At 39.9% G+C, this 24,632-nt stretch overlaps 1 protein-coding gene across 1 annotated transcript in view; it reads right to left on the reverse strand.

Moving 5' to 3' along the window:
* TFAP2D (transcription factor AP-2 delta) overlaps positions 1-24,632 on the reverse strand; it is a 69,675-nt gene that overhangs the window by 20,320 nt on the left and 24,723 nt on the right. Inside the window, exons 5-7 of the mRNA XM_042445173.1 lie at positions 19,572-19,737; positions 14,100-14,218; positions 1,895-2,036 (exon numbers count right to left, since the gene is read on the reverse strand). Coding sequence (XP_042301107.1) covers positions 1,895-2,036; positions 14,100-14,218; positions 19,572-19,737 — 427 coding nt within the window. The remainder of the gene's footprint in view (positions 1-1,894; positions 2,037-14,099; positions 14,219-19,571; positions 19,738-24,632) is intronic.

The following is a 24,632-nucleotide window of genomic DNA, read 5'->3' on the forward strand; positions in this document are numbered from 1 at the left end:
GCAGCTAACAAGGCCAATGCGATTTTAGGCTGCATCAATAGAAGTATAGTGTCTAGATCAAGTGAAGTAATAGTGTCACTCTATTTTGCTCTGATCAGACCCCACCTGGAATATTGTGTTCAGTTCTGGGCACCACAATTTAAAAAAGACATTGAGAAACTGGAGCGTATACAAAGGAGGGTGAATAAAGTATTGAAGGGTCTGGAAACCATGTCCTACGAGGAACGACTTAGGGAGCTGGGGATGTTTAGCCTGGAGTGGAGAAGGTTAAGAGGTGATATGATAGCCTGTTTAAATATTTTAAGGGGTGTCATATTGAGGAGGGAGCAAGCTTGTTTCTGCTGCTTCAAAGAACAGGACACGGAACAATGGATGCAAGCTACAGGAAAAAGATTCCACCTCAACATAGGAGGAACCTTCTGACAGTAAGGGCTGTTTGACAGTGGAACACACTTCCTTTGATAGTGTCCCTCCTTGGAAGTCTTTAAACAGAGGCTGGATGGCCATCTGTTGGGGATGCTTTGATTGAGAGTTCCTGCATGGCAGGGGGTTGGACTGCATGGCCTTTGTGGTCTCTTCCAACTCTATGGCCTGTTACAGACTGCCAAAATAAAGCTGCTTCGGGTCTCTTTGGAGGTATGCTGTTTAAATGATGCATGCATCCTAAGAGTCCGGAAGCTGCACCAAAGTTGTACTTTGGAATGGAATGTGGCTTTGGCACGACCTCCATACACTTAGGACCCATGCATCATTTAAATAGCATACCTCCAAAGAGACCCGAAGCAGCTTTATTTTGGCAGTCTGTAACAGGCCTATGATTCTGTGATTCTACATTAGATACTGTAATTTTGTAAGACCTGGCAGTTCCTCACTAGGAAACAATTAGACAGCTCTGTGCCGGACCTCTCAATGAAATCTGTTATACCTTCGTAATGCACATCCTCATTAATCCAAGAACATATTTCTGCACACTTCAAGAATTTTAATATAGACTTTGTAATACATTATTGATAACACTGGACTTTGCATCAATGTGTAAACAGTGGGATTTTCACACTTCCCACTGAATAATTCCCTCAACAAGGTACAGGAAGTAGCCATGTATTGAAAATCCTTTCCTCAGTGGTGCTCTGTAGGCATTTGACTAGATTCACCATCAATAAGTAAGCACCTAATTTATTTGCATGCCTATCGAAAAAGTTTCTGATGGAGTAAACCCCATGTTTGCCAAGTGTTTTTTCTGAATAAAATTTTTCTGAATAAAATTTCCAAGAAGGTCAATGACCGAATAAACTTTTACATACATACACAAGAAGGTTTTTCTGGTCTAGAACAGTGTTAATTGGAAATGGCTGCAGGGCTCACACATTTGCAACATGCAACTATGCAATTCTTATTCTGTCCATCAGAGGGCAATAAAGACATGCTAGAAAACAGACAAAATTGAAGACACACACCATCACCCCCAGCCACCATTCATAAGGTAGTTCATTCCAGTGATGCACCATCGGCCCCAAACTTGAGATCTCCATCTCAAACTCTCATTCTCATCAAAATGACATGCTCACATGAAGAGTTTAACAATGGAAATTCTATGTGTGTCTGGGTCCTTCTTTACAAGTTTGAAAAAAAAATGGAGGGGCAATGGACTTTCGAAAAACAATAAAGGTAAAATCTTGTGTAGTTTCTCATCTCTAATATTACATTGATTCACGAGGCGCATTTTTGTGTGGGGGTTTTGAGTGTGTTTGTTTTTCGTGGCCAACATGCTATCAATTCAGTATGTCAATTCTAAAAAAACAAGAAAACCTTGGTCTTGGAGCCTCAATGTTGAGTTATTTCAATGTCAGTTTTCAAACCCACATGTAAATTATGTGTCTTATAATTTACTTACTTGGTTGCTAAAATCATCTTTTTCCTCGCTGTCTGTTCCTTCTGTTCCATGTGCTGTCTGGCGAGATGTTCCCCAACTGCTTTGGCTGGGAATTCAGTTTCACAGGTGTAGCCAAAATCCCTGGCCAAATGTAAAGCTTCTCCTGTGAGCAGACAGGAATAATTGTCATTTCATAGGCTACTTTGGGTTACTTGATGGCAGTGTTGAGACAGTGTCCCTTACATGCATTTTGAGTATTTTTTTTTCTGCACCTTTTACCTGAAAGCATCTCAGAACAGCATATATGAGACTGGTGAACTAGTATGTTATAATGGTTATACTAAGATTTGGGAGTCCTGAACGGAAGCAAAATGTTCACGGGTGTTCTTATTCATATATTTTATTAACACCTTTCTATTAAAAAATAGCATTCTGTGAAATCATACTGGCCACGTGATCACAGAGTAGTCTTTGACAACGTTGGCCCTTTGACGTAGTAATGGAAATGAGCACCGGTCTTTATGGTCGGAGATGACTTGACAATCTTTTCAACGGAATACCTTTACCTTTTATTTTAAAATGTGCAGAATGCAGCTAGCCATATAATGTAAACACAAGTTTAAAGATTATCATTAAAACTTTAAAAATTATCTATTAAAAACATGTTCAATAATAACACATGAAAGAATTAACTGCTTAAATAAATGGGCCAGTCTGATGTCATGGTTGGCTTTGGTATGTATTAAGCTTATTCCATGGCACTTGGATGAATGCGAATGGAATGGAACGAGAGGGAGGAAAACATGTGCTACCACATGAGAGAACACCGCTGATGCTGCCGGGAGTCCCCAAACCATTCCCCAGCCATTTCTGGCAGCTGATTTTGAAGGACTATTTTGAACCGTTCTTCAAAATTGGCTGCCATGGAACATCTGGGGAATGATTTGGGGACTCCCAGCAGCATCAGCAGCATTTCCCCATGTGGTAATACACACACACACACACACACACACACACACACACACACACACACCGGTTCCATTCCGTTCCATTTCCAAGTGCCATGCAATAACGTTATATGTGTGTGTGTGTTTGGTGAACTCTTTGGAGAAAGGATGCAATAAGAAGACAAAGACAAAGATGAAATAGTGGTAGTATGGAATCACAGAGTTGGAAGAGACCACAAGGGCCACCTAGTCCAACCTCCGCCATGCAGGAACACTGCCAACAGAGGGCCATCCAGCCTCTGTTTAAAGAGCTCCAAAGAAGGAGACTCCACCACACTCCAAGGGAATGTGTTCCACTGTTGAACAGCTCACACTACAGTGCACCCTTCATTTATGTGGGGGATCTGTTCCAGCCCCCCCTCCCCCCACGTAAAAGGAATAGCGCATATGCTCGAGCCCCATTACAAGTAAAGGGGCTCATGCTTGCGGTGGTGTGGGGCGACGGTGACTTGCAGCGGCGCAGGGTGGTGGTGACACACCATTGTTTCTTCCGGTGCACATGTCGCTTCTTCTTCCAGTGCTGCTTTCAGCATGTGCTGAAAGCAGCAAATAATGAGCCCACGTGTGACGTGGGTGCACTGTATTAGGAAGTTCTTCCTAATGTTGAGGTGGAATCTCTTTTCCTGTTTGAATCCATTGGTCTGGATTGTATTCTCTGGAGCAGCAGAAAACAATCTTGCTCCATTCTCAATATGACACCCTTTCAAATATTTAAACAGGGCCATTATATCACTTCTTAACCTTCTATTCTACAGGCTAAACTTATCCAGCTCCCTAAGTTGTTCCTCATAAGAATGGTTTCCAGACCCTTCACCATTTTAGTTGCCCTCCTTTGGACATGCTCCAGTTTCTCCACATCCTTTTTGAATGGTGGTGTCCAGAACTGGACACAGTATTCCAGGTGTGGCCTGACCAAAGCAGAATAGAGTGGCACTATTACATCCCTTGATCTAGTCACTATACATCTATTCATGCCATAGTAGTAGTTGCATGCACTTTTTACTCTATGATAAGCATTTGTTTAGATTCAGTGTGATGTAATGGTGTGTGCAGGACTGTGACTCTGGAGACCAGGGTTTGAATCCCTGTTCAGCCATGGACATTAGGCAAGTCCCACTCTCTCAGCTTCACAGGAGGGCAGTGTCAAACAAATCTCACCATAAACCAGAAATTACTTGAAGGCACACAACAAGAAGAAGTATTCATTTCTTGGAAGCTAGTTAGTGTCTCAGTAACTTTAGTGATGGAGGGAAGGGAAGATTCATAACAGAAAGGAAGCATGCTTGTTCTGCCTTCCTAATTCTCAGTTACAGCTGCTTCCTGTACTGCCCAATGAAAGCAAAAACATTGTTATTATTAGGGATGGAAATAATATTAGACATATTCAAATGAGTATTTTAAAAATAGTTTTATAAACACCAGGAAATTCTATGAGAGGAATCCGAATGTGACAAGTTTCTTCACACTTGGATACTGCACATTGTATAAAATTTGCTACTTGGTGTGTGTGTGTACACATGCATCTGTATGTGCATGCAGACATACAGGATTCTTTATGCAGGAAATCCCATTTTTCTATTAAAGTGCCCTCCTTTTTATGTAGAAAATCCCCCAAAGCATGGTGAGAAAGCATGAGAATTATATCATCCTGTATGATTATGAAGATTTTTTTCTCTAGTCAATAATACTCCCAAATACAACCAAGCTCATTTTTCTTTTTAATAATACAAAGTTTATTTCTGTACAAAGTATCTTTGTTTTCCTATGGGATGTCTTTTTAAAAAACCTTAACTACAGCTCATCACAGATACCATTCATCAGATATCATCAACAATCACACCTATGTAGTCAAATGTATATCAGCTTTTGTAACTACAGTTTTGAAATTCTAGCTGGGAGGAACACACAAACAGGCACATGCACATCCATGAGCTGAAGCAGACACAAATTAATGTGTGTATAACAACACGAAAGCTCTGCTGTTATAGTACCACCGCCAGATCTCTAAAAAAGCAATAATCTGAAGGCAGCCCCTAAACTAACAATAACTCACAGTGTCTGCGAGTCCAGTGTTTCTCCCCAGTGTCTGATTACTCAAGTGTTTTGTGTGTTTTGGAGAGATTTTTCATTGCTCTGCCTATTTTCTTTATCCATGGGTATTGATTGTGTGGGCTTCCACTGTTTAATTAAATGGTGAAGCTTGTCTTAAATGAGCAGACAAGGGAATAGCAAATACTGTTTGGGACTATCTAGGCCACATGATTTTCTGCAGAACTGTGCAATCCCTCCAGTACTCCTTCCCTTTCAGACTGAATAGAAGATCCAGGTTATTAATTCTTTTTTTTTTTTACCAGAACATATGCCAAGTTGGACAAAATATGCCCCTCTAAATTTTGTTGGATTACAACACCCAGCAACCCTGCTCAGCAAAGCCAATGGTGAAGAATGCTGGGAGTTGCAGTCCAGCAGTATGTTGTCCAGGCCTGACCCAGAGGTCTGTGTAGTGAAACACCCAGGAAATATACAGTGCCTATGAAAATACTGCACTGACTGTCCATATCACTTCTTGTTTTCCACACTACCCTTCAAGATGTAGTCACTGATACCTAGGCATTAACTTTAGAAATCGATATTGCTATAATGGTAGCAGAGGGAGAGACCCATTTTCCATCTGCCTTGTGTAATATACTGGATAGTGTTGGTCTTGGATTGGGTGAAATTATGAAGTTCACTGAACAGCTTTGGGCAAATCTCTCTTCCAATCTACCTACTGCTAGGGTTGTACTGAGAATAACATGAAACAGGACCAATTCCATTGAAGGAAGGAGTGAATACAGAGTGCCAAAGGTAATCTTTTCACCAGAATGTCCTACTATATTGTCAGAGATTTCTCAAGTTACCACAACAACAAATGAAGAATCTGTATTCTAACAGCTCTTTGTGCTGGTGAAATGTAGGAAGAAGGCAACTGGCTTTGAAAAGTGGCAACAATTCTACAGAGCATGCAAACTCACACTGTAGCAGGGATGAAAATATGGCCACTCATCCCTTACACAAGCCCATCTTAGCAGTTAAAAATTGGTTCTGGCACCCCTGTTCAGAAAACAACCGTAGAGAGAAAATGCCAGACACAAACCGAAATAGATATAGCCATTGTACACTGAATTAAGTCCTCTGCCCACCCATCCCCCCAAAACAGCACACATTTCAAACTGCTGGCTTTTCATTTTCTCATCTTTAAGATGTTTGCAAGAGATCAGACAACTCTTAAATATTCAAGAATGACAACATTATCACTTGGTAGTGATACATGCCACTGACGTGTCCCTATGTGCTTATGGGTGTTTAAACATTAGAATCGTGGAATGAATCCACAAAAAAGCACCACAGCTTGTTCTGATTTGAAGGGAGGCTTGGTTAAAAGCAGTCACTTTGATGGTGTGCACTTTTCCAAACTTACAGTACATTGGCACATTATAGTTATAAGGAATACTTCATAACCGTGAATGTAAAGAATATTTGAAAAATGGCTTTTCAAAACAACAACAAAAATCACTAACCAATCCACACCACACTGTTTCTATTTATTAAGTATTAAGTTAACTCACACTTCAGAGAATCTATGCCTGTTCCTTTAGAACCCTCATAAAAGTAGTTTGGTTGAGATTTGCCTTTCATTCATTCATTCATTCATTCATTCATTCAGTGACTGTGTGTTGAGACAATATATAACACTTTTACAAATCAATCAATAACCATAGAAAGAACCAAAAAGCAAACACTTGTAATAACAATTTTAGTTTACTTTGTGTAGTGTTATTAAGTTAGAAATAGAGAATGTTCACAGAGAATTTTCAGGATCATAATTTATGGGACAGCATAAGAAGGATGCTGCAATAACTGGCCCCGTTCAGTGTTTATCTCTATTTTAATGTTAACTTTTTGTATGTTTTAATTGTATTGTTCTTTTAAATTGTGAGCTGCTTTGGGTCCCAATTTTTGGGGGAGGGTGGCATATAAATAAATGCAAGAATCAGTAGTAGCAGTAGCAATAGCAATAGCAATAGTAGTGTTGCAATAAGCATTGCAATTTAAAACAAACAAGAGGCAGTCCTTTTCTTAGCCTAATGGAAACCATCCTTATCCTCATTCTCTCATATTGCTTCCAGCCCCTAATTTCACCTGTTTTGTCCTGTTCCCAAAGCAATATTTCTGTGCCTTTATTAACTCCCATGTTCTTTAAAGGGGAAAAAAGAAGACGACAACAGCAGGAACATGACAAGGAGGTTAAGAAATTTCAAGATAAATTTTCTGCTAGGATACTGGCTTTTGGCTTTCACTGCACTTAGGAGCATCCAGTTAGGAGTTTGGGCCAGTCTGGCCCAGGAGATGATAAGGCCGCTCCTTGCACCTGCCAGTAGAAGCCTGTCAAGATCTGCAGCTTGGTCCCTCCACTGGGAACTTCCAGAGCTCTCTTTGCCAGCTTAGCCCAGCAACTGTCTTTTTCAATCATGCAATTGTCAAACAAAAGGGAAAAAAGTCTTGCTTGTTCAGCACTAGTTCTAACTGTAAACAAGGCAGCAGCCTGTCTCCAGGCCATAGTGTGACACTGTGGGTACTTTAGGAAGCAGCATCCTATGTAGAGTCCTCTGGAAAAATAGGCACTGGTATGTCAAGATGGCTTTCCCCAGAACAGAAGCTGCTTTCTCTGGGAGATTTGGAAGGGTCACTTATCTGAATAGCAGCACTCAGAATTTGCCCATAGCTGACCACAGTTTCAACATAAGCATTTTTGGGAAGAGTATTTATTTATTTAGGTAGGGAAGGGGTACTACTAAGTATTTTCTTTCACTAATTAAATGTTCAGCCTCTGCTGATGGCTTGGTCAGGATCAGTCTTATTGATCTTGAGATGGCCATAAAGTGATGTAGTCACTTCAGTTAACAGATCTGAGTTGTCATAAAAGAAAAACAAATTTCTGCCTTTTAAAATTATAAGTCAGGATCCTGTTGGTGACATAATTGCAAATTACACTTCTGTATGACCTTGGTTTCTTGCTTTGTTTCTTGCCAGGGACAGAGAGGTATCCAACATCTCTGTCTACCACAACCTCCCTGACTTGGTGCCCTGTTCCAACCATCTTGTGGCTAGGGGAAGGTGGGGTGACCAAGCAGCCAGTAATGCTCCTGCAGCTAGATGCACAAAACAGGCATCTTTCCGGAATTTGGCAGAACCCTTGATGTCCTCGTCTCTCGCTTTTTTTTTTTGCTGGAGAGAGAAGCTGAAAATTTGTACAAAAACTGAATGCATCACAGAGCCATCCTTGGGGGCTGGGGGAGAACTGCAGAATTTTACAAGAGTAGTTGCAGGGGCCATGGACTCCTTACTGCAAAACAACAGAGACAGTTTGCACTCTGCTGAACTGGCACAGAACATGCAGAAAGGACAACAGGGATGAATGATAGATATAAATATAGGACTTTAAAACCAAGCATTTTCTAAACAAGTCTGCAACACTACATCTTCACAGGTTCTACAAAGTCCATCAAAACTTAGATCATGTGCTGGAAGAGAGAACTGAACACTGAAACAGTCCCGCTATAAATTTGTTCAGTATCCCAGCAAGCCCTCTTGGAATCCTGAGCTGGCAGCCTTGAAAACATGTCTCCCCCCCCCCCCCAATTCTTCTCATCCTGGCATTTTCATTACATGGAGAACTTGGGAGGCATTTATCAGATTTTTTGAACACATAATTGTTATATTTCTATGTCTCCCTAAAACTCCCAGTTGCAAAGGAGTTTGGAAGGGTTCAGATTTGGATTCAATCTCACTTTGATTTAGTTCAGGATTCTGCCACTTCAGAATATCCTACATGCTCCTACATGCGTACAGTAGTGCATGAAACCACTGTATGTTAGATCTTTGTTGGATACCTCACCACATCCTCCTTTCATTGGTATTGTAGTGAAGGCTAGTTGGAACAACAACTTAAGGATGTCAGACTTGCAGAATCTGTCTCAAGGGAATTTTTCCTCACTCTTGCCTGGAGATTTTTTACAGACCCAGCCAAATTATTTTGAAAACATTTGGGGGTTTCCAATTATGTTGTTCCCCATCTGTTGTTTTGTTTTTTGATGGCTGGATTTGAGGCTAGCTCACTTTCATTCCTGGTTTCATTTGTGAATTTTGACAAGAATTCAGGACTACCAAAACATTGGTTCAAAACCCAATTCGGTGTTTCGAAAAAGATGTTCTTTAGCTAGGATGTTTTGGAACCAGACTGCAGTGATCGTATTCTGAATTGAAGTCAACATTATTCCTATTTGTTATTACTTGGAAACAAACAACAAATATACTCTTAACCCCCCCCCCCCCCATTTTGGCAGAATCATACAAAATTTGCAGTCACCTTTTGAAGGAAACAAGGCTGAAGAGTTTTATATGGACAATGTAGGGTCTTTGTATGCAACACACCCATCCAAAAAAGAAAAGAAGAAAAGAAAAAGAAAATATAGGTTTGTTGTCCTAGTTCCTTGCAGGCTGTTGTTCTCAAAAATGACAGACAGGATGGAGGTGGCCCTTCTAAGGTTTCCTGAGGAGAGATGATCTGGTTGGCTTTCCTTCTTTGTGTGTTTCCTTTTCTTTTAGTGGAGATGCAGCAATTTTATAGAACAACACATGTCAAAGAGGTATTCCCAGATATGAAACTGCACATTTTGAGACGGCTAGGCATAATGCTGTATGCTCTAATGTTGAAGACCAGATAAGTCCTTTTTAATACTGACATATGGTGATGGTAGAAGAAGGGACAGTTCAGAACCCCATCTTATCTTGACCCCATTTTGCCTAAGTGTTGTATTATTTTGCTTTATGTACTCCATGCAACAATGTCAGTGTTGTGAAGGGAGAATAACAAGTTTTAGATTTAATGAATCACCACCACCTCTCTTGTTTTAATATACGGAAAAGAGAGCAGAGATGGAAGAAAATGTTGTATTATTTTTCTTACAAGTCCATTTATTTAAACTATCCATTTCCAGAGTGGGAAAGTTTTCTCACCTTCAACTAGGCCCACCTCATCTTTTCGTACCAGCATTTCCACCTAACGTATAGCTTCACTAGGACATTGTGTTAATAAATTATACAGGGTTGCCATGAGTCAGGTCGACTCAATTTAATAACAAGCAACAAATCTGGGGTGAAAGTACTTGAATGAATAATGACACATAGGCCTGTTACAGACAGCCAAAATAAAGCTGCTTCGAGTCACAGTGGAGATATGGTGTTTCAATGATGTATGCATCCTAAGAGTCAGAAGTCGCACCAAAGCCACGCTCCAGCCCTAAGGACTCGAGCGTGGCTTTGGTGCGACTTCTGGACTCTAGGATGCATACATCATTGAAACAACATACCTCCACTGTGACTTGAAGCAGCTTTATTTTGGGCGGTCTGTAACAGGCCATAATGGCACTAGAGATAGCCATCTCATGAAGTTACTAGATATGAGTGGATGCTATTGATATCCAAAAGGGGCTAAAGCAGCAGTGATGGAAAAATGCCCACAGAGTTTCTCAACAGATCTTTTCAGGGTCAGCTGATGAATTCAAGTGTGAGGCTAAGACAAAGTTTGCTACTTTTTTATTTAAGTTGTATTTATTTGAAGGAGAACCCTATCAATGCAAGCCAATAAGACAGTTGAATGCATCAGCAAGATGGTAAGGTGGTGTGCAATATTCCTGTGACAAGATCAAAGGGTAGGACAACCTGAAGAATAAACCTTTTTTGGTATCACTTTTACAAACAAAGCCCTATTTACAGGGAGGTTGAGCAGAGCAGCGTACTTTCAGAAATCTAACTAGGTTTCCTAGCTAGGTTTGATGAATCCCCCAGGTATACTTTAGGCCACAAGGAGCCATGCAAGGGTGACATACTATGATGCTTTGACTACTAGCCTGGAGACATGCCAAGGCCATGTATTTTTCACTGAAAGTTTTACTAGACATGAGCCATGCAAGGGCATCATACCATGAAGGTTTGACTACTAGCCTGGAGCCATGCCAAGGCAATGTACTTTTCCTTGAAGTTTTTACTAGACATGAACCCTGCAAGGGCAACAGTTTGTGATGGTTTGACTACTTTAGCCTGAAGCTACAGAAAGAAATGCTACTTTCTTTGTCCTCTATAAAAAAGAGAGCATTCTTTGCAGTGTAAATGAGCAGTGCACCCTAAGTTCACAAAGACAAGCTTAGACTTTGCCTTTGATGGATTAAAGCATACCTTAGCCCAGGCCTGTGCAGAAGATTGTGGCTACTTCAGAGTTGTTGCAGAATTCTTGGTGGCATTTGCGCCATTTTAATGAAATGTTTCCTGTAGCTTTTCTGTTTACTGAAATAAGAAAAAAACCCACCAGAATACCTCCTGAAGGCCATTCATGATAGGAGGATACTAGTTACTTGTTTGTAGGGAGGAACCTTTTTGAGGCATTGGGTATGGCATGATTATACCCTAAATGGGCATCTACACTAACAGCAGATGCTATTATTATTATTATTATTATTATTATTATTATTATTATTATTACCCTACTTTTTCTCCAAAGTTGGGATTCAACACGCCTTACAGTCTAAAAACAGTTTAAAAGGAATTTTCACAGAACAGTTTCACAGTCATAATATCCTAGGTACTAATGCTAGTTGTTGCAGTAGTATTAATTAGAACATACTTTAACCTTCTCTACAGATCACATCTAATAATTTCTTTTAAAATATTAATAATAAATTAATGACTGAAACAAAGAAAAGAAGACGACTAGGACAAATATTGTCTGGAATTCACAACACCTTCTTCCCTTGCTCCTCCCCACTTATAAAGGAAAAATATCCATATTGGATTAAGGTGCTTGTCTCAGAGGAGGCGAGATGTGCAGAAAAGCAAGACAGACTGAAAAAGGTGTGCAATAACACAAGACAAATATAAGATATACAGTAGTGGAAATAACATATTGGGATTATTAGAGAAGAATGGTCAAGAAACTAATAGGAGGAAAGCTAGAAAACAATGGTAGCAGCAGCAACAAGAATAGGAGAAGTAAAGAAATTGGTGAAAAAAAACCATTGAATAAAGGAAGCTACAAAAGAAGGCTCAGAACTGAATCAAAATGGGCTGGGAATAAAATAATGCTGTTGGATTCAACATTTAATGCTGAATCCAACATTAAATGTTTCTCACATTTAATGTTCTACACAAGAAAGAGAAAGGCAAGATGCACACTGTGATACAGTAATAATAGTCAGTGTGATGTAGTAGTTGGAGCATTGGACTACAACTCTGAAGACCAGCGTTCACTTCTTCACTCAGCCACCAGAACCCAATGGGTTCCAATGGCAAATCACACTCTCTCAGCCTCAGAGGCAAACAATCTCCGAACAAATCATGCCAAGAAAACCCCGTGATAGGTTCTCCTTAGGGATTCCATTAGGGTTTTCATAAGTCAGAAATGACTTAAAGGCACCACAACAAAGTATAATGATGATACTGAATGAAACACACATCATGCAGACCTTTGGAAACTTTCATTCAAATAAGTAACTACTTTTTCCTGAGATCGATTAATTACCTAAATTCTACACACCCAGAGACACACACATCAACACTGAATTCAAATAAATAGTATCCTTTTTCCAACTAAAGAATGATGGGTTCACTTTCTCAATTGTACAGTAAGCAGCGAACATATTCAAAACATCAAGAAGAGAGGCAAAAGTCTAAAAGCAAGGCAAAAGCAAGCCGCCTTGATCATATTTTGGAAAGGTGGGGTAAAAATAAAATTTATTATTATTATTATTATTATTATTATTGGGGCATATCATGAAGAAATATTTTACACTGCAGAGAGAAGTCTGAAAATGAGTCAAAACATTTGCAAAGGATGAAGGGGGAAAGAAAAAGGCTGGTGCGGAGAGACCCAGAATGTGAAACCATCTGCATCCCATTCCACAACCTGGAAAATCTGAAACACTTCCAGTCAAAGAAACTGAACAGAAGGAGGAAGACACTTCATGTTTTAAAACACAATGCAGCTCTGAAAGACCATGTGATTAAATGTTTTCTAGGATTAGAAGCTGGACTTGTCCTTTGCCAGTGCTCTCCCTTATTCTCCTCTCTCCTAGGATTTTTTTTTTACAGAAATGAAGCCTAACATTTGCCTTTGAGTGGTGGTAGAGGAGGAGGTTATCTACTGTTTTTTTCAGGGTGCGAACCTCACATGAAGCTCATCTGAGATTCAACTTCATTCCTGGTAGGTCATGGAAGGGAAAGATAGTTCCACCTTGGGAAGCAGCAGAACCAATTGAGGGGTTTGTTACTATTTTTTTAAAAAAAAGAAATATTCCACATGTTTTAAAATGCTTAAGATGCAAGGGAGAGTCTCTGAAAGAATCCTAATTATTTTAATAAAGAAATAGCATAAATTAATATATACAGTCAGCCCTCCATATCCACGAATTTTTATCCATGGCTTGAAAATATTTTTTAAAATATAAATTCCAAAAAGCAATTGGCATTTTAATATAAGGGATACCATTTTACTACGCCATTGTATGTAATGTGATTAGCTTACTTGCTAATTAGCTTACTTGCTGTTCACCGCTATGATCTTTGGAATAGCGGTATATAAATAAAACAAATTATTATTATTATTATTATTATTATTATTATTATTATTTGAGCATCCATGGATTTTGCTATCAATGCGTGGTCTTGGAATCAAATCCCAGAAGATACCCAGAGCCCACTGTATTTCTACATAGTATATGGACCCTCCTGCTTTCTTTCCATAAACACACACAATGTTTAGAAGTGGAAACAAGAGGCAAAACATTTAAGGAAGGAATTTTAAGCTGATATCTGTTTTTTGTAAGTCACCGAGGCTACAATTCTATACATTTAACCTAGAGCAACATCACTTTTCCCTTCCCTCTCTTCTAAAAATTCCTTTCTATGACCTGAATGTGGAGTGAGCAGAGAGAAAGTGTGGTCCCTGAATGATATAAACATGCAGCAAATAGATCACTTGTAGCATTCTCTTCTTTATGTGTGTGTGTGATTTTCTAAAGTATTTTAAGAAGAATTTGTTTTTGTCTCAAAGTACATAAAAGGTAGCTAAAGTCCTGAATCAAAAACCAAGAGGGCAGCAAGCACACCTGTATCATAGATCCTACCTTCTACCAAGGATGTTAGGAGGGTGACGTTTGCTGCTTTCCTCCTCCCAGCAGGCAAATTGAGGCCCAGTCTGTCCAGTTTTTCTCTCAAGCAACGTCCTCCATTCTTGGATTTTGCTCTGTGAGGGGGAAAAGTGTGGGGGTGTGTGAAGAAAACCTCATTTTTATTATTTTGCCATTTACCATTTTTTAAAATTCTTTTTAAAAAACCAAACACACCACCAAATGTCTATATAATAGTGGCCTATTATCAGTATGCAGCTAATGGGCCTTGTCGGCAGGCACTGACAGAAAATCTCTGTGACTAGAGCTGAAAAATAGTACCTGTGTAGTTGCCAAGGGCCAGAGGACTACATTAAACTGCAAGACATTCGTGGCCAGATCTCCTGATATTTTTGTCCTTTCCCTCCAAAGCCCCATGGGAAAAGCAGTTGGATCCAGGCCAGGGAATGCCCCGGGGGAAGCAATGTTGGCTGTACCTTCCATACAGTAATTTCATGGTGCAAATCACATGTAGTGGTGGTGGGTTCTGAAATTCCTGCCTCCTGGAGTTTTGTAAGATCTGTTCTTGTTACTAGAATGAAATGGAAGCATTTTGATTTCCCTCCTTTTATTTCTAGATTTCCATTTGTTTTACAGATTTCCATTTTGGTAATGTTCCATGTGCCAGTTCTCCAGTCCTTCAGACCTTTCCCCACCTTCTCCAGATTACAGAGGGATTTCTGTGCCTGATATTGTGGCCTTATTGTACCTACAATTGTATCCAAATTCCCTTTGCTATATTCAAGGGGGCATTTGAAGATTTTGAAAAAATACCATTCATTCTGTTCTGGCCAAGCTCTGCAGGTTCCCAATATGTTTCCAGGATGAATATAAAGTGCTGGACTTCAAATATTTGTTGGACCACCTTTCTTGACATTAACCTGTCTGTATCCTGGGATCAGCATTTGAGACCTCCCTTTGAGCCCTTCCTTCATGATCAGAGAGTGATGATACAGGATAGGAACATATCACTTGCAGCCCCTGTCTATTGATCACTCTCTTCAGTGTGGCCCACTTGGCCCCAACATTTTCATCTCTTACATCAGGTTCTTTCCTGTCCTTCTAGACATCTGATGCAATAGCGCATATTTTTAAATAGGTCTTTAAACAGAGGCTGGATGGCCATCTGTCGGGGGTGCTTTAGTTGTGAGTTCCTGCATGACATGAGGTTGAACTGTATGGCTCTTGGGTTCTCTTCCAACTCTATGATTCTATCATTCTATGAGTGGCTTATATTTAAAATATAGGCACTATGCCTATTAATTATACTTATAATTTGTTATTCATGAGGGAAGAGGGATAATTTTATGTTTCAGACATTATTTTTATTCATGTTTTTAACCTATTTTAATATTGTAAAATACTTTTTGTCTTAAGTTTAATAAGCCTTGTCATAAATAGATGTAATAGTGGTGACATGGATGACGATGATGGTGATTTGTTTTTATTTATTTGTGAGAGCACCTGGGCATATTGGTATTTTACCATTCTGAAAGAAACATTAAGTAAACATGCCATAATTTGCAAGTACTGGTGCTATTAATGCACACATGGCAATGAGCAAAATGCTACTTCTCTGACTGCAACCAGATGGTGGTGATACCATGGGGTCACTTTGGGCTGGAATGGGGACATATCAAGATTAGTATACCTCTGTGTGGTAGCAGGGTCTAGAATGTCCACTTCCTGCCTTTCCCTCCCAACCACTTTTCACTTTGTGCAGCCATGTGCTTACACATCCTGTGCAATAGCATGAACCTAGCAATTGCCTAGAGGCGGCTGAATAGAATATTTTTGATGTACCCTGCATGTCTTGGAAGAATATAGTGTCCATCTAGCTTAATTAGAAAAAATAAAATGGAGACCACCAGGAGCAGCTGTGGAGATCAACTTTGCTAAATTAGCCATCAGGAGAATGCAACTGATAAATAGACATGAATAAATGAAGGGACATGTAATAGAATAATAAAAACTGAACTAATTTGTGTCCTTTTATTACTCTGGGAGAGACTATAGCCCTTGCTTTACATGTTGTTATGGTGTGCCTCCAAGTTTTTTAAACTTATAGTGACCCTACGGTAAACCTACTATAGGATTTTCTTGGCAAGTTTCTTCATTGCCATCCTCTGAAGCTGAGAGAGTGTGACTTGCCGAGGGTCACCCAGTTGGTTTTTATGCTAAAGAAGGGGGTACAACTCATAGAATCATAGAATTATAAAATCATAGAGTTGGAAGAGACCACAAGAACCATCCAGTCAAACCTCCTGCCATACAGGAAATCTAAATCAAAGCATCCCCGACAGATGGCCATCCAGCCTTTGTTTGAAGACCTCTAAGGAACGAGACTCTACCACACTCCGAGGGAGTTTGTTCCACTGTCGAACAGCCCTTACTGTCAGGAAGTTCCTCCTAATGTTTAAGTGGAATCTCTTTTCCTGCAGTTTATAACATTGTCCCGTGTTCTCGTCTCTGGAGTAGCAGAAAACAAGCTTGCTCCCTCCTCAATATGACATCCCCCCAAATATTTAAACAGGGCTATCATATCACCTCTTAACCTTCTTTTCTCTAGGCTAAACATACCCAGCTCCCTAACTAATTCCTCATAGGTCATGGTTTCCAGACCCTTCACCATTTTAGTCGCCCTCCTTTGGACACATGGCTCCAGTTTCTCAACATCCTTTAAAATTGTGGTGCCCAGAACTGGACACAATATTCCAGGTGGGGCCTGACCAGAGCAGAATAGAGTGGCACTATTACTTCCCTTTATCTAGACACTATACTTCTACTGATGCCTAAAATTGCATTGACCTTGTTAGCTGCCGCATCACACTGTTGACTCATATTCAAGTTGTGGTCTGTTGGACTCCTAGATCCTTTTCACATGTAGTTTCATTCAGCCAGGTGTCCCCCATCCTATATCTGTGCGTTTCATTTTTCTGCCCTAAGTGCAGTACCTTACATTTCTCCGTGTTGAATTTCATTTTGTTAGCCTTGGCCCAGCTTTCCAGTCCATTCAGGTCGCTTTGAATCTTGATCCTGTCCTCTGGGGTATTAGCTACTCCTTCTAATTTGGTGTCATCTGCAAATTTGATAATTATGCTCCCAATCAACACTGTGGTGTGTGTGCCCTTCCTGCTCAGAAGTTTTACTATGCCAAGCTGGTAATTCAGACAGGAAGGGTGATTATTTTATTTTACATTACTTAAATTGATTTTATTATATGCATACAGATCTTGTAGCACCTTTGAGGCTGACTAAAAAAAAAGTTGGCAGCATGAGCTTTCATAGACTTAAGGGGCTGTGCAAATACCCCTTAAGGGATGGCCTCTAGTTCTCCCTTTTTTCAGCCAGATCGGTGCCATGGCAAACGAACACCTCAGGCCCGATCTGGCCTTTCCAGGGTGCAAAAAGGAGTTGCAAAAAGTGGGTCCTTTTTGCACCCTGGAAAGGGCACAATAGCTGCAGCACTGTGGCTATCCAGTGCTCCTTCATGCAGATGCCGCACGCCATGTGGTGCAATGTGCGGTGTCACAGTGCTCTGGGGGCAGAGCCAGGACATGCATCATGTAGACACTACACCTTGACTCTGTTCCCAGGCTGGCCCAAAGTGCCAGCCTGCACACGGCATTAAGTCTACTTTTTCAGATGCATTACTACAGATGCTACAAGATCTCGCTACATACTGATTCCACAGACTAATGTAGCTATATCTTTAATTTTATTATACTTTACATTACTTTAATTGATTTTTTTTTGTAGGCTAACTTCATACCAGAAAGCTCCTAGTGCATCTAAGCAATCAACAAAATGCAACATTAAACATTATGCTGCTGCTGCCCTTTGTATTCCCTACCCCTTTTCAGAGGAGCTGATCAGGATAACTGATATTTTTGTCTGTGGTTTTTGAAGCAAACTAAACAGATTTCTACTTCCAGGACTGAAGTTAAGATCAAATTTTGTGAGGCAAAAATGTGATGCAAAAAAGAAAGCATATAGAAAATTATATAAAAATATATTTGTTTTTAATAATTTTGCAGGCAAAAATGCCAAAGCTGGAAGAATATGTCAAAATGTCTAAGGGGCTCAACAGACCACCCGTTTTAGCACTGGATCAGGGCCACAGCAACTACATGCTATGGCCCTTATCTTTGCTTTCCGCAGTGCAAAAAGGAGCTGCAAAAAGAGTCTCCTTTTTGTGCCCTGGAAAGGGTGTCATAGCTGCCCATGCATGGCTTTTCGGCAGTCCTTTGGTGCTGCATCATGTAGATGCAGCGCCAGAGGAGCGCTGTGACACAATGCACCATGTGGTGCAGCATGCAGCCTCATGCAGGCCTGGGGGCAGAGTCGGGGTGTGCGTCACGTGGACGTCGTGTCCTGACTCTGACCCCAGGCTGATGTTTCCTGCCGGTCTATACAGCTCCTAGGTTAGCAAACTTGTTTATTTTTCATTTATTACTTTTAAATGCTTTCAACACCAGAGAATTATGTGGAAACGGGCTTATGACTGAATTACTAGGAAACTGACATGGATTTTAGATAGACATATTTATCCATTCCTTCCATGATCCAGCCCTGGCATAACATTACATGAAGTAATCCCTTCAGGAGGTAAATTACAAAGGGGGCACCATTTTGTGATCGCTCTCTCAGTTTGTCATCTTCCAAAGAAGAACCTGAGATGGATGTATGGAGACTTGTTAAATAGGTAACCTAAAATTATTAAATAAATAAATTTTCCTTTTTTGTTTTGTTTTTTTAAAAAGTACCTAATTAATGTGATTTTTATATTATTCTGCAGCTATTCACCTGAAATTAAGGTTGTATCCACATTGCAGAAATAAAGCAGTTTAACACCACTTTAGCTGCCATGACTCTGTCTGACAGAATCCTGTAATTTGTAGTTTGGTGAGGCACCAGAGTTCTCTGAATACCTTACCAAACTACATAACCCAAGATTTCACAGGATGAAGCCATGACAATTAAAGTATTATCAAACTGCTTTCTTCCCGCAGCATGGAAGAGCTGTAAGTCTCCACTAAAAGTGATGGGATTTATTTCTGAATAGATGTGTTTAGTATTGTGATGGTGTGTGGTTAACCAAGTGCAATGGCGTTTGATTAAAAGGCTTACTAAGACCAACTCAAATCGTAGAATCATAGAATTGTAGAGTTGAAAGAGACCACAAGGGCCATCCAGTCCAACCCCCTGCCATGCAGGAAATCCAAATCAAAGCATCCCTGACAGATGGCCATCCAGCCTCTGCTTAAAGACCTCCAAAGAAGGAGACTCCACTACACTCCAAGGGAGTTTGTTCCACTGTTGAACAGCCCTTACTGTCAGGAAGTTCCTCCTAATGTTGAGCTGGAATGTCAACATTATGTCTATGTACTGATACTTTCTCTGCTACAGCTGCACTAAGCTTTTTCTTACCTTCTCAAAATGCCTCCCAGAAGAGAGGCGTTGAGGCATTCTGGTGGTGACAAACGTCTCTTCACCTCTGCGATGGTCACTTTGTATTTGGAAGTGGAGCTGAGTAAAGATAAGCGCCCAGGAACCGAGCAAAAGAGATCCGTAGGGTTAACTACACATGTGCCACCTGAAAAGGTATACATGACATGCATTAGAAGATTTGGCATATGAGGGGATGGGACTGGGGCTGAAATGAAGATAGGTCAGGGAATATATATTACAGTTTTTCTGAAAAATAAAATTTGATAGCAGAACTGTGCATGAGTTCTAAAATGCAATTTAATATCTAAAAGGGGAGTTACAGGACATATAAGCATTGGCTGTGTTAGCAATAGGCATTTATAATGGACTCGAAGGCTTTCATGGCCGGCTTCCATAATTTTTGTATTCTCTGATGCCAGCCATAGATGCTGGCGAAACGTCAGGAATAAATTATTTTAGAACATGGCCACATAGTCCGAAAAACCCACAAAAAATTATAATAGACTGTTTCCAAATAATAACAACAACAATATGTAAAACTGGTAGTAAAATTTGTAGCTTGCATGCTGGCAGCACAGGGAAGAACAGCTTTTACATCAATCAAAAGTCCTGTCCATCCTTTATTGAATAATTATCTCCCATGGAGACACATCAGCTAAGTGTCCTGGGATGTAGTTTCCCTACTGAAAAAGAAATGTGGTTGACAGCAGTGGGAATCATGTGTCCCTCCATATATTGTTGGGCTACAACTTCCACCAATGGCCAATGGTGGGAAATTCTGGGAACTGTAGTTTGACACATGATTCCTACCTCTAACTTAGTCTCCAGCATTGCTTCCAGCTTTGTTAACAGATTTCTGAGTACCCAGCTTGATAACAAATATAATGAACATATTCATTATTGAAACATAGCCAGCTTCTAGCCATAGGCAACATCAAGCCTCAATTCCTGACAATTTTCTTGGTCTGTTTTGCTTATCCTGAAGGCAAGAAAGGGAATAAAACTCTCTCCACTTGCTTTTGGCCTGTCCATGACCACTGCCTGAACTATTTTGATCTGGGGACTATCCCGCTGAAAAATGACAAACACAGAATAGGATGAGTTTTACAGGCTGTGAAACTGTAGATCTCAACACACCAACGTTTCTGTAATTATGGGTAATTAGGAATAATAATAATAATAATAATAATAATAATAATAATAATAATAATAATAATAATTATTATTATTATGGCTTTATTTATATAGCGCTGTAAATTTACACAGTGCTGTACATACAATCTTTTTAATTAGATGGTTCCCTGCCCTCAGGCTTAAAAAGACAGGACACGAAAGGAGAAGGGAGTGGTGGTGGGGAAGGGATCGGGTCCAGCAGTTCTTCTCTATCTCCGAGGCCTGGACCAAGGCAGATGGACTGGAGGGAGGGTTCTGCTTCTTAATTGAGGCCAGGCCTGCCAGGCCCAAAGGGGTCTTGTGGGAAAGGTTTGTGGCTTCTTGTGCCACAATTACCAAAGCACATCTATAGAGGTGGCTAGTTTTTGCCCATTTATATCTGGTGGTGATGGTCATAGTGGTGGTGGTATTCTTGCATTTCCACTCTAGAGTTTCCCATTGCCCAAGTATGAACATAAACATGATAATGGCATTTAAGTATCATCAGTACAACAGCCAATCTCAGGACAAAACTACTCCTGAACTGTACCATTCAGAGAAGACAAGGAGATGGAACAATAACTGAATCCTTACTTATATAAAATACTATTCATTCAACATTAATTTTAAAAAAGAACTAGATGTCTGTGGAAAGTAGAAGACTAGTGTTGTGTGTCTGTCTTGTGTCCATCTCTGCTCCCAGCCCAGATCCCATTATGAGGAGCACTCAAGCATGTAGTCCTTCAGATAAAATGACCTTGCCACCTGATCTGCTGTTGGTGTAAACCAGGAAATGGCAGTCATAGAATCATAGACTCATAGAGTTGGAAGAGACCACAAGGGCCATCCAGTCCAATCCCCTGCCATGCAGGAAATCACAATCAAAGCATCCCCGACAGATGGCCATCCAGCCTCTGTTTGAAGACCTCTAAGGAAGGAGACTCCACTACACTCTGAAGCAGGTTTGCTTGTTTGCTTAATAACCCAACTTTCTCCTGGGATGGGGACCCAAGACAGCAGATGAGAATCTATTGCAGATCTCTGGGGATATGTGATAGTTCAGCAAGGGACTTTGACTGTCATCTGTTTAATAACCACAAATCTCTTATTCCCTCCACCTTAAATTAGGCTGCTAAAATGCAGAAAACCAGTTTTCAGGTGAGAGAAGCAGGAACTAATATCTGGTATTAAAAACATAACGGGACACTCTTCCTTAACTTTAAATGTATGATATCTCTAGAGTGCTGAAATAATTCTTAAAACATTGATTTGTTAGTTTAAATGTTAATTTTAAATCAATTTTAATGTCTTTCATTTTTTAAAAAATCATCAAGCAAATATATTTTGGGGTAACAATGGACGTTTCATTTTAATTAATTTGTTGGTTTTTGGAATCTTTTTGTGGGAGTTGGCCATTTGTGGACACTTTCAGTAATCTTAGGGTGTTTTAAAAAGTATTGTTTTTTAACAATTAATGCCTCAAATAATATATTTTTAATTAAAACTATTGATGACAACAAACTACTTTTTGAATTTATGTACTGGCTTGAGCATTGGACTGGGGCTCTGGAGATCAGGGTTCAACCCACTGGCTGATCTTAGACAAGTCACACTCTTTCAACCTCAGAGGGAGGCTAAGACCTCTGACCAAATCTTGCAAAGAAAATCCTGTGTTACCTTTGCCTTAAGGTCACCATAATAAGTTGGAAACAACTTGAAGGCACACAAGAACAAAGTATATGCTATGCTTAACACTACTATTCCCAAAACACTGTTGGACTGAACCTTCACACACATACCTCCCTATTTTTCACCTGATTTTAGTTCTTAAATTCTGGAGTCCAAGAAAGAAGAAGAAAACGAACAAACACATCCTGAAAGGGAGATGTGCAGCCAGCTTTGGTACAGACACAGGAAAAACAAATGTATCATTTCATTTATAGTCCTATATTACCATGCATACAATGGCTGACAGGTGAGGGACACTAAATGTCCTGTCACATGGAGGTACATCTTTTTGAACCTCCATCACAAAATTAGAATATTGTCTCCAAATAAGCATTCTCCCTCCCCATAAATTTTTTCTTCAGTCTGCAGATCAGTGAGACATTCAAAATAATTCACACCTAGAATTTTTATATGCGCCGTGTTCACATTTATTTGCTACCTTTGCCTGGTCTTTTTCTTTGGAGGTCTAAACAGTTTGGATTAAGAAGGAATTGAAACAAAATTCTCCCTTATCTGCAGCACACCTACACCACCAAAGCACTGGTGGGTGTTTCACTATACATGTGGTTGTGGTTGTTGTGTGCCTTCAAGTTGGTTCCGACTTATGGTGATCCTAAGGTGACCCTATCATGGGGTTTCCTTGGCAATGTTTGTTCAGAAGAGGTTTGCCATTGCCTTCTTGAGGCTGAGAGCATGTGACTTGCCCATGCAAGTCCGTATCATAGTCTATATTTACTGAAATAAAATATAATAACAGTCTAAACTCTCATTAATGAAATGTAAGGCCTCTGTATATGGTGAATTTAATGGGTTTTGCCAATACTGAAATATCAACAAAATTTCTGAATCTCAATTCTCTTAATTTACAAAGGTTTAATCTACACCTCAGAATGAATGCAGTTTGACATTGCTTTAACTGCCATGGCTCTATGCCATGGGATTCGAGGATTTGTAGGTTGTGATCCTTCTCTGTCAGAGAGTTCTGGAGCCACAACAAACTACAAATTCATTTATAGCACTGAGCCATCACAGTTAAAACAATATCAAACTGCATTATGTCTGCAGTGCATTGAAACTACTGAGACATGTATCAGGTTGAATCTGGTTAGTTGACTGTACTTCCACAGTAATTGAGATGCAAATCAGTAGTGAGTCAAAATCTAAATTGAGGTCAAGGAGCTTGGTCTAGATCCACCTCAGTGTCAATTTGCTTAACATACAATGTAGCCCAATGTTCAAAGTGGAAAGCGTAGTTATTTGGTACACCCCTCAGTGCAAATGTTTGCCTTGTTTGTATTTCTATACACTTATAATTCTAAGGAAATACTTTTCTGCTCATCCAGATTTTCAATTCAGCCAGGTAATGAGTAAATGAGGTTAATTATGTTGGAAGGCATTGTTCATTTTAGCCCTTGAAAGGTTTGCTTAAAGGCAAACAAAGAATTATTTGCAGTCATAGATCTTTATATTGCAGTGTAGGAAACAAATCAGGTCTAGATTTTGCAAACAATGAGGAAGTGCAGCAATGAAATATTAATATTTCTCTTCTACAAACCAACCCGTGTGTGTGCATAAACCATTTGTGCTGAATAAACAATTGCTCCTTTAATAGGAAAGCATTTTGTTCCCACCTGCTTTAGCTTTTTCAATGCAGGGTTTATAACTGAACAAAAAGCATATGTTTCCTCAAAGTCATAGAAAGGCTTTAAAACAAAACCACCTGATGAAGTGAGACTATTTAAAACCATGCTGAAAACAAAGGAAGAGAAGATTGCAAATACTGGCCAGAGACCATAGGATTCCTCCAGGTTCCTCCAGGCAGAGAGGACCTTATAGCTTTGTGGGCTATTTCTCTCTGAGAGGGCTATGCCCAGGCCAGATGATGGAGACTATTTTTTGAAAGCACTCTCTCTCACTTCCCAGATTGGCTCTCCATGTGGTTTGGCAGCTGCTATTTGACAAGTGCAAGCCCAAATCTGCCTGTGGCATGCAGAACACAGCTGTATGTTTGCTTGGATCTCAGCCAAGGAGAAGTCACCCGTGGGAAGAAGGGGGAATAAAGGACTGGGCACATGCAGTTCCCCAGTAAAGTATTTTACTTATGCACTGCCATAAGGCTGTGATCATAAATAAAGTGAGTTTGTTGTTGTTGTTGTTGTT

This window comes from Sceloporus undulatus, chromosome 1 (assembly GCF_019175285.1).
Source record: "Sceloporus undulatus isolate JIND9_A2432 ecotype Alabama chromosome 1, SceUnd_v1.1, whole genome shotgun sequence".
NCBI lineage: Eukaryota > Metazoa > Chordata > Lepidosauria > Squamata > Phrynosomatidae > Sceloporus > Sceloporus undulatus.